General features: G+C 52.6%; 2 protein-coding genes across 2 annotated transcripts in view; one reads left to right on the top strand and one right to left on the bottom strand.

Moving 5' to 3' along the window:
• Positions 1 to 8,869, bottom strand: part of KCNT1 (potassium sodium-activated channel subfamily T member 1) — a gene marked incomplete at both ends in the record, with an annotated part of 80,905 nt that extends 72,036 nt beyond the window's left edge. Inside the window, one exon of the mRNA XM_083876038.1 lies at positions 7,180 to 8,869. Coding sequence (XP_083732164.1) covers positions 7,180 to 7,298 — 119 coding nt within the window. The remainder of the gene's footprint in view (positions 1 to 7,179) is intronic.
• Positions 8,870 to 13,640: 4,771 nt separating this feature from the next.
• B3GALT9 (beta-1,3-galactosyltransferase 9) lies at positions 13,641 to 17,720 on the top strand. Its single transcript, XM_083875822.1, has one exon. It carries the CDS (start codon positions 14,723 to 14,725, stop codon positions 15,884 to 15,886), a length of 1,164 nt encoding a protein of 387 aa, XP_083731948.1. The 5' UTR covers positions 13,641 to 14,722; the 3' UTR covers positions 15,887 to 17,720.
• The last annotated feature ends 62 nt before the right edge of the window (positions 17,721 to 17,782 follow it).

The raw sequence follows: 17,782 nt of genomic DNA, 5'->3' as shown, positions 1-17,782 counted from the left end.
CTTGTGGCTTCAATCTTTTTTTGATTCAAAGAGTTTAAAGAGCTCTGAGGGGTGTGAACAGGCCCTTCCCAACAGCCAAGTCATTATCCCCATGTAGCCTGAGCAGCTTTGGCTCAAGTCCTGGTTGTGGGTACAAGAGCTGAAGAACACACACTCACACATCTCTACATCCACACACTCACAATGTATGAAGTGCTCAGTGTCCCAGATTAAATTCCTGCATCCAAATCCGCATCTCCACAGACAGCTGGACTGTCCACGTCAGGAGCTGCTGTTGCTCAGAACTTCTCCAGAGCTGCTGAGCCCTGTGACAAATCCATCCATCACCTCGCTGCCAACCAGCAGAGGCAATTTAACACCACAGGCCTCACGGAGAAATTAGCATTTTGTGTGTTTCACGTGGAAAATGAACAGGAAGGGTGAGTCAGTGCAAAGCTCCACGTGGAAAATGAACAGGAAGAGTGAGTCAGTGCCAAGCTCCATAAGCCTTTCCCTGCTGGCAAATGCTATTTTCTAGAAGATAAAAGTAGAAATTGCACCTTCCAGGTCCAGAGCTGCTTTTCTCATTTGACAGCCCTGCATTAGCACCTGAGCCCCACATCTCCCCATCCCTTCTGGCCTGTGCACAGCAATGTTTTGTGTGACAGGGTGGAGCTCACACGAGGCACAGCCCCAAGGAGAAACCTTTTCCCCCTTCCTTCATCCCACAGCAGCACCTGGAGCACACGAGTGGCAGAGGCAGCTCAGCATCCCCAGCCCCAGTGAAATTTCCCATTGCTGGCCCTCCCAGGGGAAAGGGATCCAGTGAGAGTGAGCCACAGCCATCTTCTTTTCCCAGAGCATCCCATCTGGAAGGGCTGGGGGTTCCCAGCAGACACAAAGGCAAACAAGCCATGCTGATGTCCCTGGTGACTGCAAAGCCCAAATAACACCAGGAAAAAGGAGGGAGAGAAAGCACATCCAGGGTTCCTGGCAGGTGAGGGGCCAGCTTCCACTCCTCAGGCCTGGGCTGGGGCCTCCTCATCTCTTTAATTAGAGAAAAACAACCTGGAGCAGTGCAAGGTCTGGTGGAACCCACCCGAGCCCCCTGGTCTATGGAAGGTTCCCTGCCCATGGTAAGGGCTTGGAACTGGGTGATCCTTAAGGTTCCTTCAGCCCAAATCCTTCTGTGATTCTATGATTTGCAGCCAGTCCAGTCTATTGTGTGTATATATGCAAATAAAATGCAAATTAGCTCAGCTGATCACTCGCAGCACAACATGCCAAGCCTGTTTGCCCAAGGACAGAGCTCTGCTCCCCATCCCCGTGTCCTTGGGCTCCAAGGGCCTCACTGCCAGCACCTCATCTCACCTCATCTCATCTCATCTCATCCCACCCAGCAACAACCCCAGGAGAAGGGAAAAACCCAGACCAGGCTCAGCCTGCAGAGCCAAGGTCACCAACCCTGCCCAGCAATCCCTGACTCAGCCACCTCCAGGGCTATTTCTGGATTACATCAGGCCCCATCTCTGCTGTGGAGCAGCTTTCCCGAAGTGTCCAGCCCTTTCCCAGCAAGGACATCACCCCTCTTTTCTGCCTGTCTCAGGGCTGAGTTTGTAGTGTGGAGCACACACAATTCTTTTAAAAGCTGAATCAATCGCAGTGCTCAGGAGATGAAGCCACCAGGACTCACTGCTGTAGAAACAATCCCCGGGGGTGAGGCCCTGCCTGTCCCACTGGGAATTTTGGAGGCTGTGCACACCAAACTCCTCAGGGAAACCACCCAGCCTGTAAAGGCAGGTGCTGCAGCACACAGGGATAACACCAGGCTCACGATTCACACCAACCAACCACGACAGATCCTAAACCTCAACAGATTATTAGGCTAAAAAAAACCCAATTCCCTTGCCACAGCCTCCAGAGCTGTTCCTGGAGAGCCAATGGCCAAGCCTCCACTCTTGCCTGTGTCTGTGATATCCCAAGGGACACAATCCTGGCAATGTCTCACTCCCCTGCACCCCAAGCTGTTACATCCTCTGCCACATTTGTCACTGCCAAGTCGCTTTCAGGCTCATGTGAAAATAAAAAGGCTGCAAGAGCGTGAAAGTGCTAATTTTTGCTAATAAACTGCTGGGAAAATCCTCCCTTCTGCCCAGCCCCAAGCTGCTATGAGCAGCAAGGGTTGGAGTGTGGAGAAAAAAAACTTCTTTATGCTCCAGACTCCTGCAGAACAATCCCTGCCATGGAAGCAGAAGATAATAGAGGGACGTAGGAGGAGGAAGAATCTTTTCACACTGTTCAAAAATACAAAGTCTTGCCGAAATAAACCCCCAGAGGCAGGTTTGTCAACACACAGGGATGTGATGGGTTGAAGGGGAGATGTCTCCTGGATTGGAAGGCAGCAGACAGAGGGGGAACATCACTGGGGTCTCACAAGGCTCTGCAGAGGCTTCAGAAAGAATGGGGAGGACTGCAAATCATCCACTGTAGTCAAACCAAAACCAGACTGTAAACAGGAAGATCTCATGGCACTGACCGTGATAAAATGTCAGACAAAAAATTAGCATCAACAAATTCCAAGTGATCCAAAGGGAGAGGGGGGCAATCATCCCCCTGCACAGGCACAAAGAGCTCTGCAAACCAGCACTCAGAAAAGAGCCAGAGCCACAGCAGGTGATGCCACAAAGCCAACAGCTCTCAGTGGTTGTCAAAACTCCGAATTTTAGGGAAGGATTTTTATTCCAGATAAGCCCACCATGGAGTCACACACACTTGTGGCTCCCCTGCTCAGAGATGAAACAGCACAGAGAAGGACACCAGAGATAACTGTGGGTTATAAAGGGGTTTGTGCAAGGAGAGGCCAGATAGATCAGGAGGAGTCTTTAGCCTGGAAAGAGATGTAATGAAAGGCAGATAAAATCAGAGAGGACAACCAGGGAGCAAGAACATCACAGGAGCTGCAGGAGCACAGGGAAATCACAGGGCAGCAGCTCAAAGCAGCAGCAGCATCACAGAACTCTCATCCTCTTGTGGAAGCAGAAAGTACCCAAGGATTCAAGAGGGAGCAGGTGAATCCCCAGGGAAGCATCCTTCCAGGCTGGGGAAGCACAGCCACTGCTACAGCCTCTGGGAAGGGCTGCTCTGTCCTGCCCTCTGTCCCTGCCACAGGATCACACAATGGTTTGGGTTGGAAGGGACTCTAATTCCCATCTCATTCCCACGGGCAGGGACAACTCCCACTGTCCCAGGGTGCTTCAAGCCCCATCCAACCTGGCTTTGGACATTTCCAGGGATCCAGGGGTAGCTACATCTTCTCTGGGCACCCTGTGCCAGGGCCTCACCACCCTCACAGGGAAGGATTTCTTCCTAAGACCCATCCAAACTTTCTCTCCTGCAGTTTCTGTCACCAGGCCCTTCCAAAGGACACCAGGCCAGAGGCACCTGTGCTCAGAGCTCTCCTGGCTCTTGGCCTGGTTTTATTCATGAGAAGGATGAATGAGATGTTCCACACTCCAGCCCAGCCTGGCAGGGATGCAAGAGAAACCTTCACAGGCTCCAAAACAAATTGCGTGCAGCGCTCGGGAACCAGGCGTGGGGGTCAGGGAGAGGTCGCTGCAGGAGGATTGGGAGGATTCAAATAGATGCTGTAAATATTTTTGCAGAGCAGAAAGAGCCCTGAGCACAGGCAGTGACCTACTTTGCTGGTCTCCAGTGAAGGGTGACACCAGAGCCCAAGGGCAGCTCCTAAGGGGGACATTCAGCACTCTGGGAGTCCTTTTATGGACAGAAGAGTGGGGAGGGCTCCCAAAAACCACAACATCCTCTTCCCACTGAGCCAGGTGTGCTGGTGAGTGCTCTCCTGCAGCACTCCAGAGCCTCCCACTCCCCTTTCCTAACCATCTGAGGAAAACAACAGCAGAATTCTATCTTATCTCTGCTCCATAAACACCCTGAAAACGCAGGATGTTTGGCGCTGTGGTTTCATGGCTCCCCATTGCAATTTCTCCTGGAACAGCAAGGCCTTGATGCCCATGGGCAGCCAAGGCAATAGTTGTTGCAATCCACAAGAGTGACTTTCTGGATGCTGATAAATGTCCAGGCTGGTAATCTTGCCTAGAGGAACTGATTACTAATCAGCCACAGAGTCTGGTTCAGTGCAAGCTCTGCCAAAGAAGCATCTTCTCATTCATTTCCAGAAAACTGAAAACTTAAGAGACAACAACAGGCTGTCAGCTGCAGGGACCACCCTTGTGCTAAACTGAGACAGTTCCTTGGATTCATCCAAAGATTAGCAGGAGGAGCCATGAGAGAGCCATCCTGGCCTGGATGAATGCTCACACTTAGCAAGAATCCCATTTAATCATCACCTTTTTTTTTTTTTTTTTCTCCTGCCTGTGGACTCAGGCAGAGGCTTTACCCAGAGTGGCAGAAGGTGCCTGTGGGCATTTTTAACCTGCTCCAAATCTTGCTGTGATCTCTAGGGCCGGGTGGGACTGAGCACAGCCCCTGCCAAAGCCCCACAGGAACACCCTGATCCTGGCAGGCCGCTGCTGTCCAGGGACCCCCAGCTCCTCTGCCACTCCCACTGGAGCAGCTGGGACCCACCTTCCCTCCACACCCCATGGAACAGCCCCCAAACCCCTGCTCCCACGGGCTGCAAACAGCAGCAGCCACCCAGATCCCCCAAAAAACAGCCATTTAAAGCAGACAGGAGAAAAGAAAGCCGCGTACTCTACCACCAAGCCATGACCTCCCTAAGCAGCTGCTCCAGGTGTCCCCGTGTGCGCCGCCTTCTTGCAGCTCTCCCTCCTCAGGCGAGCCATGGGAGCGGGAGGCAGGGGACGGGAAATCCGAGCCTCCTCCCGCCCATCCCGGCCTCCTGACTGGGGCAGGATATTTTTGTGTGAGGCCTTCCATGTGGCCGCTGGTCCATCCATCAGCCGTGCCCGCCGTGCCCTTACATGGGCAAGTCGGGGAAACCCTGAGCTCCCCGAGGTGATGGGCTGGAGCCTTGTGCAAACATTTACCCAGATTTCCCACGAGGTAGGAAAGTGAAATTTAGGCTCTTCGTGCCCTCTGAGTGCCAGAAATGTGTATTTGCTCTCCAAACAAACTCTCAAGTGCTTGTACAGTTAACCCTTTGCTTTCCACCTGGGAGGGATTTAGAGACCACTGTCCCTTTATGAGGAGGGCCGGGAGGAGGCTCACAGACATTTCCACACACATCTCCACGCTCAGGAAACAGAGAAGACGGAATTTCTCTTTAGCAGCTTTTAAGCCAGCTCTAGATTTGCTAAGTGAGGGGATAATTGAGTTTTCCCATTTATTTCAGTGAGGTCAGGCCAGCTGAGGTCCCTTGATCATTCATGTTCTACATCTTTGCTGCTCTGTCCTGGCCCTCACAGCCCTCACACCCCGCTGGTGACAGCTCTGCTGGTCTGCCATCACACCTGGAGGCACAGAGAGGGGACAAGGAGATGGTGCTGGACTCCTGAGCCCGGGGGACTGTGCACAAACCCCACAGCAGCCTGGGGAGGAGGGGAAACCCACGGGAGGTGAGGGAGGAACTCTGGTACCAGGCAGAGACAGCAGGTGGATGCTCATCCCCCGGCAGGATTTGTGCCCCCAGCCCGAGCTGCAGAAGAGGAAAGCAAAGAGCAGATCAGCCAAAGGGCTCCCCTGGGACCGTCTAATGGGGCCCATTGCCCGCTCCTGCCCTTTCTCTTTGACCTGTCTGTAACAATCCTTTCCTGCTCCTTCAGCTGATCCGCTCTGCAAAAGTGCATTACACACCAGTCTGCCCCGAGCTGGAGCTGGGGAAGCTGCCGGGCCCTGAGGGCTCCAGACAGCTCGTTTAATATCCCCAGAAGGGCAGCAAAGGGCTGAGCACAAGGGCAGGCGAGACAAGCCATGGAAAGCAATGGCATTTCAACCTCTCCGGAGCCTGAGGGGGTTAGAAACACATCCAGCTGCAGAACGATAATTGGGAAACAAAGTTCCTCTCTCCAGATTGAAAGAGACAGGCAGGGGGATCTTCAGGCAAGGATTTTGTAGTGCAGGAGATGAAGATAAATGACCCCAGGCAGGGCTGGCAGTGGCAGTGATGAGGAGCAACTCCTCCTCTTCCTGTAAGGTTGAGTTGGAAACCTCTGGGAGATGTTGTCTCCAGCCCCATCCCCGATCTTCACAGACATAACAACCCCCTCAAGGGTGTCATTTCTGCAGACACACCAAGCACAGCTGCAAAACGAGGCAGTTTGGGGGCTGGGGAAAGCTCTGTGCTCTGCAGCCCAAAGTAACCTCTGGTGTTCTCCAGAGCTGGGGGTGCTGAGACCCCACGGAGCTTTGGATGCATTGGACATTGTGTCATTGACAGGGAGAAGGTAATAATGAGGGTCTCAGCCCTAAAAAACAATATTCGATGATTTTATTTAATTACCCACTCAGTGGCAATATACTGAGAGTCAAAGAACAGACTGTTTCTTCTCTTTTCATTTCGTTTTTTAGGAATAAAAGATCATTTCCCTAAATCGTGGCAAGCAAATGAAGACAGAGCAAATCCCAGCTGGGCAGCCCAGGGCACAAACCCAGCCAAGGTCCTTATCTGCCAAGCACGGATTGTTACACACACCCCATCTGCACACTTCAGCTGCCGTTTGATGAGTGTGACAGCCAGGAGAGCCAGCCACACTAGTAAATTTAATCAGAACAATGATAACACACAGCATTTTTCAGGAAAAATATGGGATACTTCAGCAAGGACCACTTGTGCTGCTGCCAGGCACAAGAGGATAGTGGCATTGAGCCCCCTGATCTCAAGCTGCTTTTCCCCTCCCTCACACTGGACATTGTAACTTGGGCATCAAACCAGCCCAGAAATGGGGCAGGGCTGGGCAGCACCTTCGGGAATGTGGCTTTTTCAGCCCCTTGGCTTTGGGGTGGCTCCAGGCTCAGCCTCGACAGAGGGATCAGCAGGGATGCTCTTCCCGTGAAGGATTTGATTGCTCGGGGGTCCCCAGGCACCCCCCGCCTGCCCCATTCCCGAGTTGGGGACCCGGCCAGGGCTGGAAGCGCCGCAGAAACTTTCCTCCAGCCTCGGGGCACGGGGAGAGCGGTGGGGATGGGGGACAGGGATCCTGCCCCCGAGATTCCCCACGCCGGCAGCCCCGGGGACCCTCCCCAGCCCCTCAGCCCCGGTACCTGTGCGCGCTGCCATCGTCGTAGACGAAGGAGCGGTTGGTGTAGCACTCGGGGCACACGGGCCGCCCCTCCGGCTTGTAAATCCCCTGCAGGCTCCGCTCCTCGCCCGAGAACGGCATCGGCGCGGCGAGGCGGGGCAGGGCACGGGCACCCCGCGCCGCCGGGGGCAGAGCCAGAGCCGCCGTCCCGCCGCCGGGGCCGCTGACCCGCCGCCCATCACGGCCAGCCCCGCAGCCGCCGCCGCGGGGAGCTCCGCATGCCCGGGCCGGGCCGGGCGGCTCCGCGGGGAGCGGCGGCAACAGGTGCGGGATGCGCGGGGACGGCGGGGACGGGCGGGGACAGCGGGGACGGGCGGGGATGGGGCGGGACCGGCTCCGCCCAACGCACCGGCCGCCGCGATCGCCTCCTCCCCCGGAGCTGCCCCCGCGACCCCCGGGCTGGGGCAGCAGGCGCTGATCCCCCCGCCCTTCACCTCTGGCCTCTGGCAGCACGACCTTTGGGTGCCTTTATTTTCCTTTCTCCTCTCCTTTTTTTCCCTATCTTTCCCCTTTCCTTTCTCCTCTCTTTCCCCTTTTCTTTCTCCCTTTCCTGATTTATTTTCTTTCTTATTTCCTTTTTTTTTTTTTTTTTTTTTTTTTTTTTTTTTTTTTTTAATTTGGTTGGATTTTTCCTTTTTTTCTTCCCTACTACCCACACAAATATTTGTGTTAAGCGCTGCTGCGCCTCGGGGTCGTGCCGAAAGCAAAGAGAGCGGCCAAGGCCCGGGAATTCCTGTGCCGTGCTGCGCGGCCGGGCCGGGAGCGTTCATCTGCCCTGCTGCAATAACAAATCCCCGCTGGGGAATGGCCCCGAGCCCGGGGACAGCGTGGGCAGCCTGGAAACCAGCCCGCCGCCTCCAGGAAAGGGTTAACGGGATGGGCTCCGAGGGGGCTCCCCTCCCCTTCAAGCAGAGCCCCGTGTGCCAGGGAGGTGCCGCCAGCAATGACGTGGTCAGGTGTGAAGTGTCCCCAAAACGTGTCCCCTCCCTGGGGGCCAGAGGGGAGCGGCTGCAAAGGGCCCCGAGCAGGGCCCGGGGGTGGTTCTGCCCCAGCTCGGGCACGCTCCTCTCCTTTTTCTTCTCTTTTCATTCCTCTTTCCGAGCCCAGGTGCCGTTTTTGGGGGCCCGGAGCGGTTCCGGTGAGGGGATACCCCAATAAAGGAACTGCTCCCCTCGGGCACCTCAGTCACACCCGGGGACGGTGACACACCCCGCTGCCTCCAGAGCTTTGGATTGTCCCCGGCAGCTCCCAGTGACCCCGGGGTACCGGCTCGGGTGATCCATCGGCACACGGGGGATGCCGCAGCCCCCGGATCCGCAGGGAAGTGCCCCCACTGGGATGCGCCGGGCTTTGCGCCTCTCTCCAGCGCCGGAGGCTTCGTTTCTCCCTCAGCATCTCTTCCTCCTCCTCTCCTCTCCATATGGACTCTCCTACACCAGGAGTCATTGGAGAGAAAAGCGATTAATACTCGCCGTGCAATCCACCCGTGTGATGCTTCCCAACCCATCCCGCTTTGAAGTGGGAAGGTTAATTCTCCATTCACTAATTGCCTCACATTATCTGGTGCAAGGCGTTAACGTGCAGCTCCGGGAGGAGAGGGGTGGGTGGCACAGCAGAGTATTGACATGCTGGGTGATAACACAGGCACGGGGGAGGAATTATTTAAAACAGTTACAGTCAGATGCTGAGAGAGAAATGAGAAATGAAAGAGAAAGAGCCAGAAGAAAATATCCCCATCCAGACGCTGGAGTTGGAACGGCAGAGTGGGACTGGTTCCACCTGCTCCTGACACTGGTGCCACCCCAGGGGCAGCTGCTCAGGCCACCACAGGGACAAGCTGAGCAATCTGGTGGCATCCTGACTGAGAGAAGAGCTCCAGTGCTGGGGACTGCTGCCAGCTCCACGCAGAGCAATTCCCTGCACCCCCAGAGCCAAGGGGGAAAGGCAGGGCAGTGCTCTCAGCCAAGGCTTTGAGTTTTGAGGCCACGGAGCTGAGCTGATCCGTCCCACCTCCATCTGCAGCACTTCCCAAAATGCTACCGATGTTACAAGCCCTCATTTGCCAGCAGACATTGACACAAAATTACAATTAGTGAGGATTTCATGCACCTCCTACTACAGGACCATTCTGTCGATTCCCTCAGCTCTTCTGGGGAGCCCCTCCAGCACCCCAACATTCCCAGAGCAGGAGAGCACATATTCCAAGGGGCTGGGAATGAGCAGCACATCCCAAGATTCCCCGGCCTGGTGCTGTGTGTGAGCTCCCAGAGCAGAGCCAGGCTTGGGGAACAGCACAGGGGGCTCGTGCAGGGCTCTGGGGAAGGCAAAACCCAGTCTGAGAACCCCCAGGGATGGGAGCAGGGGAAGGCCCAGCTGCTCTGACAGAGCCCAGCCCAGCTGCCCGAGGAGGGGCCTGGCACAGGGCAGGGAGACTCAACTCTGCTGTTTCTGCGTCTGGGAGAACAATAAATAAATCTGTGGGAAGCAACAGTGGGATGAGTCAGAGGCGAGAGTGAGAGAAAAGTCATCTTCTGCAGAGCACATCATGCGAGTCCAGCCTTCCACAGGGCTCCAGGGATGTGTCAGAGGGGTCTCTGTCCTGCTCCAGCCCCACCAGCGGGAGCCTTGGCCATGGCTGGGGGGCTGCAGCCCCTCCCCGGCCCTGGGGCACCAGCAGGAGCACATCTGCATCCATCCAGCACCTGGAGAGGATGGGCTGGGGCATGACTTAAGCCCCAGGAGCTGCACCCAGCTCCTGTTTCCCTCCACGACCTCAGGCAAGCTTTGCCTTTTTGGGTGCAGCACACAGGGACCCCTCACTCCAGGGCAAGGAGGTGCCCAGGAGAAATGCTCCAGCTGGAATTCCTCCCAGGAGAAATGGCCAGTGCAGGGCAGAGCAGCCACGGAGTCGGGAACAGTGACACAGGATCTGCTCCCAGCTGGAAATGTTGTCAGAGCGTGGACGGAATTTAATCAAAGCAGAGGCTGAGCCGAGACTCCGACGCTGCGGATGTTGTGTGTGTCAAATGAATTTGATGTGAATCTCCATTTTTCCAGGCACAAACACAGCCTGCAGGGAGTGAAAGGATGAAGCAAAAAGCGCCAAAAAAACATCAAAAAAGCAACTCACATGGCACGGTGTGAGAATTAATAACAAGGAAACTTCTGGTCCACTGTAAAATAAGCAATTTTTCTGTCAAGTTGACATCTTGGCAGAGAGATCACTCGAGGAACCTGCTCGGCCCTGTGGCCTCACGACTCAGCATTTCACACAGGTTTATGCTCTTTCCACTCAGCTCATGTTTAACTCAGCATTCCCGAGGCTGAATTCAGCACCTGCAGAACACACAGGGGGTTGAGGCTGTCGTTATCCAGGAATACAGGGGTAGGGAATTGTCAAACTGCCATCAACCTCGTGAAGGAATAATCAAACATACCATAAAAAAGGAGAGAGCTCTGTAACTCCTAGACTGATGCAAAACAAAAAGAAGAATGCAGGAGACTTGGCTATAAAAACATGGTTTTAGTGTCATCAACCGAGCCATTAAATCAGAAGCAAAGACACCTTGATCTGCACATTGGGAGCCACAGAGACGTTTGTCTGCTGTGTCAGTGCTCAGGGTTGTTGGCTTGGTTTTCAGTTTTCTACTTTCATTTAATACCCAAAGGGACATTAAATATCAAATAACAAGTGAAACACATATTGTAGAACTCTTGCAAAGCCTCTTCTTCCATCATTTCCCAAACCCCACGGAGAATGTGAGGTGAAGAGCTGCCTGCAAGAGCTGAATCATGTCTTCAAGCACAAACATTGCTATTAGGTGACTAAGACCTAGACAACCATCTCTATTTATTGCAATTGATGCTGTTATTAAAAACCAGACAGGTCCTTTCACAGCCCCTCGTGCTCTCAGGTCTGTGTGTGCTGGTGAAACGGAAAAGGGCAGGTTGGAATAAAGGGGATCCTTTGTGTAGCATCCAAAACACCTTGGAAACCCGGGAGTGCTTTGTGTTCCCAGAGCATCCTAGATGGGGACAGCTGGGGTGACAAGGGGCATCTCTGAGCCTCAGAACCAGACAAGTGAATCCATGAGAGCACAGGGAATGCCTCGTGGGATGTTGTGCCAGGTGGGTTCCACAGAGGGGCTCTGAGCTGTCCCTGGAGCAGGAGGCAGCAAGGGAAAATTTGCAAACCCACCTGTGGGAACCAACATGGCTTTTGGGAAGAGCCCAAGAGCAGAGGCAGCAGGGTGGGCACAGAGAGGGGTGTCCACCCTGCCCAGAAGGACATCCAGGGCAGGCTGACTGCAGCTTTCACATTTGAACAAATTCCTATTGGGAAACCCGATTTTCACTGGATTTTCCCCATCACTCCCATCCATCCTCCCTCAGCTGCTCCATCTCCTTAGAACGCTGCGTCATCCCAAGCCTTCACATTTTCACAACGTGAAGTTGAGCAGAACTGAGGGAAGCCAGGCTCTGCTCCCCCTTCCAAATGTTCCCAGCACTGGGAGGGAAGCCAGGAGACTTTAGGAGACATTTTAAGGAGCTGCAGGTTCAGCTGCTCCCTTGCAGCACCCACTGCCTGCCCCGGGCTCCTCCTGCTCCATAATATCTCCTAAAATTTTCAGCCTCCAGAGTTCCAACCATCTCCCACCACCCTCCTGGCAGCTCTGCTTTCATCTCTAGATATCACAAAATAGGTGATCTCCAAAAAACCAAACCCAAGCATCCTTCAGTCTGAACACTTGAGCTATAGGACAGCTCAGGTTGCTCACAGTGTTACATCCCTGTTCCCATAGTGAAGTTTGCTTGGACATAAAATGTAATGAAAATGTGAAAACATCTCATAGAAAGCAAATTGTAGCCCTGTGGCTCAGGAAATTCTGCTCTCTTGCTCGGCTGCCTAATTTACACCCCCAGGATTGTGCAGGGTCTCAGTGCAGCTGTAGGAACAACATTCCCACCCTCACTGACCTGACTTCAGCCATTCCAGGGTCCTGAATTCCCTCCTCTCCAGGAAACTCTCAGATCGCCCTGGGAGTGAAGATTTCCCCAAAGGAGCTTCACTTTATTTTCCTGAAAAGTAAGGTAAAGTCACACATGAGCTGCTGGGTGTTGTGTTTACCTGAAACCTGGGGTTAGAGGTGATGGAGGCATCAGGCAAATTTCCTGGAGCTGAGGGACTCAGTTACTTTTTCCCCTTCAGCAGTCTTTGCCTTGCTGCTCCTCAGCTTTCTCCCAGTGGGACTCCATCAGGCTCTGTGAATAAATAAAAACCCACATCCAAGAGCTGCCTGTGCCCTGGCTGGGGTTGGAGAGTGTTAATTTTATATATTTGCTATCAAAGTTGCTGCTGCCACCACAGAGCAGTGCTGCTGGGCCTAATTGCACCAGGGATGATACACATGTGGGGCTTATTATTATTATTATTATTTTATTATTCTAAAGATACTAAATTTTTAATGTAAGAGGTTTCAAACACTGGTATTTATTTGCTGATTAAATGATTCAGCTGGAGACAGAATATCTTCAAAGAAGAATTTATTTTTTTTTCCCCAGAATGGGTATCTGGAGCTGCAGGGCTGTATTACTGTACATGAAAAATATTTCCTTATTAGCCTTTTGTTTCAGGGCACACATTTAACTGACACTTCCCGTGCTGACAGCTCACCCAGCTTCAAAGCACAACTTCTGTGAGGATTGCAGAGTGTGAAGCTGGGCTGGATGAAGCTGTGGCCCAGCTGACAAACGAGCCCTGGGGAAGAAGTTTACCCTCTTTTTGGAGAACCTGAATTAGAAATCCACACTGGGACTTGAACACTGTGAGTGTTTGGGGGTTTTTCAGCAGGGTAAGATGCAGTCAGCAGATTTTGGGAACCTGGTTTCTTCTGTAATTCCTCTGTTCCCTCTATCAACACAGCTGGGAGAGCTGAGCAGCTCAGCCAGTGCTGGGGATTAACCCTGGACCCCTCAAGGCAGAAATCAAAGCCCTTCCCCATGTCCCTGGGACATTGGGCTAATCCAGGCTGCCCTAAGGATGCTGCAGGGAGCCATGCAATGGTCCAGCCAAGACAAACCAGAGCAGCGCCGCGCTCTCCTTTCACCCGAGGAGGCAGAACAGAAACGCACCCTGACCTCTGAGACATCTCAAAATTAAAGAGAAATCTCAAAGTTAAAAAGAAATCATCATCTCCCTGCTCTCCCATGAAGGTTGGAGTTCCCACAAGGCCACAATCCACCCCTCGAGGAGCAGCACTGCCATCACCCAACCCTTCCCTGCCCTCCCAGGGCGCTGCTGGGGACCCCGGAGCCCCTCTCCCCTCAGTTCTCCCCAGCCCCAGTGCCAAAGCCAACTGTCCCCCTGCTGACAGCTCCATCCTGTTTGTGGTGTCTTTGGCACTTCCCCCTGCAGCACTTCCAGGCCCCTGTGGCTCCCCAGCCCCGTCAGCTCCGGCACAGCCGTGCCTGAGCCAACAGCAACACGGAGCAGCCCGAGGCACAGCCTGCCCAGGGACACAGCCCCTGTGCTGGAGCCAGCAGCACCCACGGCCTCGGGGTGTCCCTCACCACCCCACACAAGGCAAACCCACAAGTTCACACCCCAAAGCTGCAGCTCAGGAGATGCAGAATGCTCAGCAACTGGAAGACCAACAGCACAATGGCACAGCTGTGAAAAACACAACCCCCAGGGCCAGCAGCAAACTGGCAGATCAAGGACAGACTCAACAGTACCAGGGATTCCTTTGACCAAGTGAGCCCCAGCATTTGCTTCACTCATTTCTCAGAGAGACAAAAATTAATGAAGGGAAAGGCCAGGAGTTTGTCTGCTTTGTGTTTTATGTGGCTGCAACACGATCAGCCCTGGGGATCATCTTTCTCTGCCCAGACAGGTGAGGTGGAAGCCACAGGCTGCAGGTACTGGGCAGTAACAGGATCCTGCAGACCCAGATAGAGCCACTGCCAGCAGAAACTGCCCAGAGAGCCCCTGCTGCAGGGACAGCTCCCAGCACCATGCAGGTAAGTGCTGCAGCCTCTTACAGCTTTCATAGAATTGGGGTTGGAAGGGACCTTAAAGATCATCTCATCCCATCCCATCTCATCCCTGCCCATGGCAGGGACACTTTCCATCTTCCCCTGTTGCTCCAAGCCCCATCGAACCCAGCCTTTCTCTCTGGATTCTAAACCTGGCAGCTTTTATAGGGCAGTGTCAGGCCAAATACCAAAACTTCTCCTTCAGGGACATATTAAGGGGCACTTCAGGCCTACAGCAACAGGTTAAAAATAGTCAAAAATCATTCATAGCAAGTCATTCTTCAGTACTTCTACACATGGATGCACAGAAAGAAGCTTTCAACACGGTAACATCCTTCTCAGTTGGGGATCTCACTGTGCCACAAGTAGATTCCTTAAGCTTCTAGGAGAAAAAATAATAATAATACACTAAAATAATACAAAGACCATGGTCTAAAAGTTGTGATTGCTTTGCATGGATCTATTGTAAAATGAGAGAAAGCCATTTGTTTTGGGAGGCAAGAGAATTCAGTGTGCACATTTCTGTTCCCCAGCTGACGCTCTGCAGGCTCCGCACACACCAGTGGTGCTTCATCCTCTTCAATGTCCTGCTTTTCCACGTGCTGCTCTTCGGGGCAGATGTACTGGAGCAATACTTCCTGCACTCCCTGCCTCTCTCCTACACCGATGCAAAGGCTCTGGAGATCAGGGAGAGGGCCAGGAAGCTGCATCTGGATCCTCTGAAGGCCAACCTCTCTTACACCAGCAGCAGTGCAGCGACTTGCTCCGACCAAGAGGTATTTCTGCTCATTGTTGTCTGCAGCAGCCCAGAGAACAGGACAAGGCGGGATGTGATCAGGCAGACCTGGGGCAATGCCACAGGCTCCAGGGGTTACAGTGTGCTGACCCTGTTTGCTGTAGGAAAGGCAGCCTCAGCCAGCACCCAGCTGCAGATCAATGAAGAGGCTGAAAAGCACCGAGACATTATCGAAGGCAGCTTCATCGATTCCCCCCTGACACAGACACAGAAGATGCTGATGAGCGTGGAGTGGACGGTGACCTTCTGTCCCCAAGCCAGGTACATCCTTCACACAGCCCAGGATGTGTTTGTGGGTGTTCCCAGCCTGGCTGGGTACCTGCTGAGCTTAACCCAGCTGGAGGACATCTACCTTGGGAGAGTGGTTCATCATGGGGTGCCTGACAGGGACCCCCAGAGCCCTGGCTTTGTGCCCATCCACCAATACCCCGAGGAGTTCTACCCGGATTTCTGCCACGGCAGCGCCTTCCTCATGTCCCAGGACGTGGCTCGCAAGGTTTACGTGGCTGCCAGGGAGGTGCCCCTGGCCGTGCCCCCTGCAGCCTTTGTGGGGATCTGTGCTAAAAGAGCTGCCATCACTGCCAGGCACAGCTCCCGCTTCGCCGGGGACAGACACATCAGCTACAACCCGTGCTGCTATAAATTCATTTTCACCTCTTCCCACATGAGGGAGGACGAGCTATTTAAAGACTGGAAGGAAACAAGCGATGGGGAAAGTTGTTCCTTACTGGAAACCTACTACAGCCTGGTGTCCTGCAAGGTTCTGACCTACATTGATAAGTTCAAAGAGTTCAACTTGGAGAGGATAAAAAATGAGCTCCTTCATTTCGTCAATTAACGTTTAACTTTTGCAAAAAGAGGCTGGATTCCCTTTCATCAGCTGTGTTAACATTCAGTACAAAGGATGCCCTCCCAAAGTTGGCTCTTTTCCCTTCAGCAGCAAATGAATTCTCACTGTTACAGTGTGACAGCAGAACTGGATGTACTCTGCCTCTCTGAGTACCTACAAGTGCATGCATGGAAGCAAAAAAAAGAGTATTCCAACAGACTTTGTCTATATCCAGGGGTTCTCAGACTTTGGAGTCTTCAAAACTCCTTTTATGTGTGAGTGAGGCATCACCTACTCTCAAAGAATTCCGTAACAAAGGGGGAGCTTTCCATCCACAAAAGGAGCTGCTTCTGAGCAGGCTGGTTCACAGAGAAACAGAGCAGCTCCAGCAGGAACAGACACTGAGCCATCCTGGAAATCCCTCAAGTGATGCTGTTTGTTAACATCCATCAAATGACAAGGTTTGCTTTGGTGTTTTTTGTTTTTTAAACAGAATGTTCAGCATGTTACCTCAATTCTCTAGCATTCCATTTTGTGTTTTTCCTCAGTTGTCTCCACCTGTTACTTTAAGGGGGGATGACAAAACCACCACACTTAAATTGTGTCATTTATATCAGATACAGCAGCAGCATGTAATCCATATGGCAATGTACAGCATGGGCAGGGAACTGCATCTGAGTAATCAGGGGAAAGTGATCAATTAATCAATCAACACTGAGCTCGAAACTCAACAAAATAAAGCATATGTGAATACATAAAAAAAAATCCCCTTGTTTGGCATCTCTGCACATTCTAAAATATTGTCTTTGGCAAATGTCCCATGCAAAGCAGATGCTAAATACTCAGCACACAGAGTAGCCCTCAAAAGGCACCAGCTGAAAACACACATGGAAGAGGCTCATGAATTGCAGAACAGGTTTATACATTGATTTCTTTCACTGACATTTCAGCATTTGGCTTGTACAGAGCCACCAGCACATAAAAGCCACCTAAAATGACAGAACTGCCTATAACAAGTGCAAGCTAAGGACTTGTACACTCTTTTGATTTCCTTTTTGGTGCTTTGATGTGTTTGCTGGATGCAGGATTGATGAAGCTCCTGTGCTCTCTCCAGTCACGAGACACTGCAGCACATTTCTCACTGGCAGATGTTCACTGGGCACATTTAGGATAAAAGCAGCAGCACTGGGATGTAGGATGACAACTCAGGGACATCCTGGGGTGGTGAGCAGCAAGGCACCTCACCTGCACTTAGACAGCTTAGCAAACATGAAGGGATCTCCCCCAGCTCCTCTGAGCCCACCTGGACTCCTGGGAAGCATTTTTTGGCAGCTGCACCTCCACCTACCACAAGTAAAATCAGAATTACTGCAGGACAGGATCCTCCTGCCTCCCCTGGCAGCACAGGGATGTGGGGCCAGAACTTCCCATAGCTACACCTGGCTGGCACTTTACTAAAATAAGCCCCAAAGTAGTAATTTCATGTTTATTCTGCTCCTCCTCAACAAAAGGAATACAAGTCTTTGACATGAAGTACCCTGTGGTCTCTGTTAGTGGACAAAGACACTTCACATGTCACTGGAGTGCCCAGCCACTCCTGGTTCTCTCCCACAGTTCTGAAACCTTCAAAAGAAGATTCCAACTTCCTAAGATGCCACATCTCCATATTCCCACAAGAGCTCCATGTTCTTACCCCTTTTAGTCTAACTCAGGTAACTAAAACAGCACATTTCTTTAAATAACACTTTAAAAATTGTATCTCTGATAAAAAATAGTGTAAACAATTCAAGATTTGGTTCTGAGCCTTGTAGTGCTCCAGCCACTGAACTGAGCTGCCACCCCACAGCACAGCCAGCAAGGGAGACAAAACTCCCAGGTGGGTTTGATCCCTACAGAGTGCATTGA

The sequence above is a fragment of the Zosterops lateralis genome (assembly GCF_965231275.1).
Source record: "Zosterops lateralis genome assembly, chromosome: 20".
NCBI classification, from domain to species: Eukaryota; Metazoa; Chordata; class Aves; order Passeriformes; family Zosteropidae; genus Zosterops; species Zosterops lateralis.
The sequence above is the reverse complement of the archived record's forward strand: the minus strand, read 5'-3'. Positions and strand labels throughout refer to the sequence as shown.

Coding starts and splice junctions, on each gene's coding strand:
- B3GALT9 (XM_083875822.1), top strand. CDS start 14,723: ATGAGAGAAAGCCATTTGTTTTGGGAGGCAAGAGAATTCAGTGTGCAC.